General features: G+C 34.7%; 1 protein-coding gene across 1 annotated transcript in view; it reads right to left on the bottom strand.

The window, feature by feature from the left end:
- Nucleotides 1-629, bottom strand: part of LOC119585831 (vesicle transport protein SEC20-like) — an 11,563-nt gene that overhangs the window by 3,013 nt on the left and 7,921 nt on the right. The window contains exon 3 of the mRNA XM_037934560.1: nt 68-193. Coding sequence (XP_037790488.1) covers nt 68-193 — 126 coding nt within the window. The remainder of the gene's footprint in view (nt 1-67; nt 194-629) is intronic.

A 629-nucleotide genomic window follows, 5' to 3' on the forward strand; every position in this document is an offset into this window, starting at 1 on the left:
TTGGAATTGCATTATTTTGCCATGTCATTTACTTTTAAGCTGCAACATGTAAAAACTGATCTAAAACCTGATTGATAGAAAGCTTTGCCGCAAGAACGGCATTTCGAAAGGCTCTGTGGTTGTCAAGGAGCATTTTTTCACTCTTATTAGCTTCCTCAGCTAATGCACTCCGATCAATCTCGCTATCTTGCTCCTGGAAGAAAAAGAAGAACATTTTGGTGAACTCATGATCTGTATAATGCAGTTTTATAATCCTGAAAGTTATCTTTGAAATAAGGAGAGAAAAATGAACAAATGGGAAAAGATGAAGAGGTGAGAGGGAGGGGATGATGAGATGTGATAGTGTTAGAAGTGGTTCCCAGCCTTTTTCTATTTTTATACAAGCTGCTCAAACCTCAAATATTTATGCAACCCCCTCCCTCAGCCATTCCATTTAAATTTTTTCTAACACTTATATTTAGAGTAATAGGAAAAGAAACAAATAATTGAATTGTCTGTACAAACTTCATTTACCTTATTAACATACAATTAATTGAATACATGGCTTCGTTGTATATCCTTAATAGTAACACTATTGAACATCTGGATGAGAACCACTTAGAAAATTGTACAAAAGTACTCTAGAGTAC

Source organism: Penaeus monodon, chromosome 20, assembly GCF_015228065.2.
Source record: "Penaeus monodon isolate SGIC_2016 chromosome 20, NSTDA_Pmon_1, whole genome shotgun sequence".
Classification (NCBI taxonomy): domain Eukaryota; kingdom Metazoa; phylum Arthropoda; class Malacostraca; order Decapoda; family Penaeidae; genus Penaeus; species Penaeus monodon.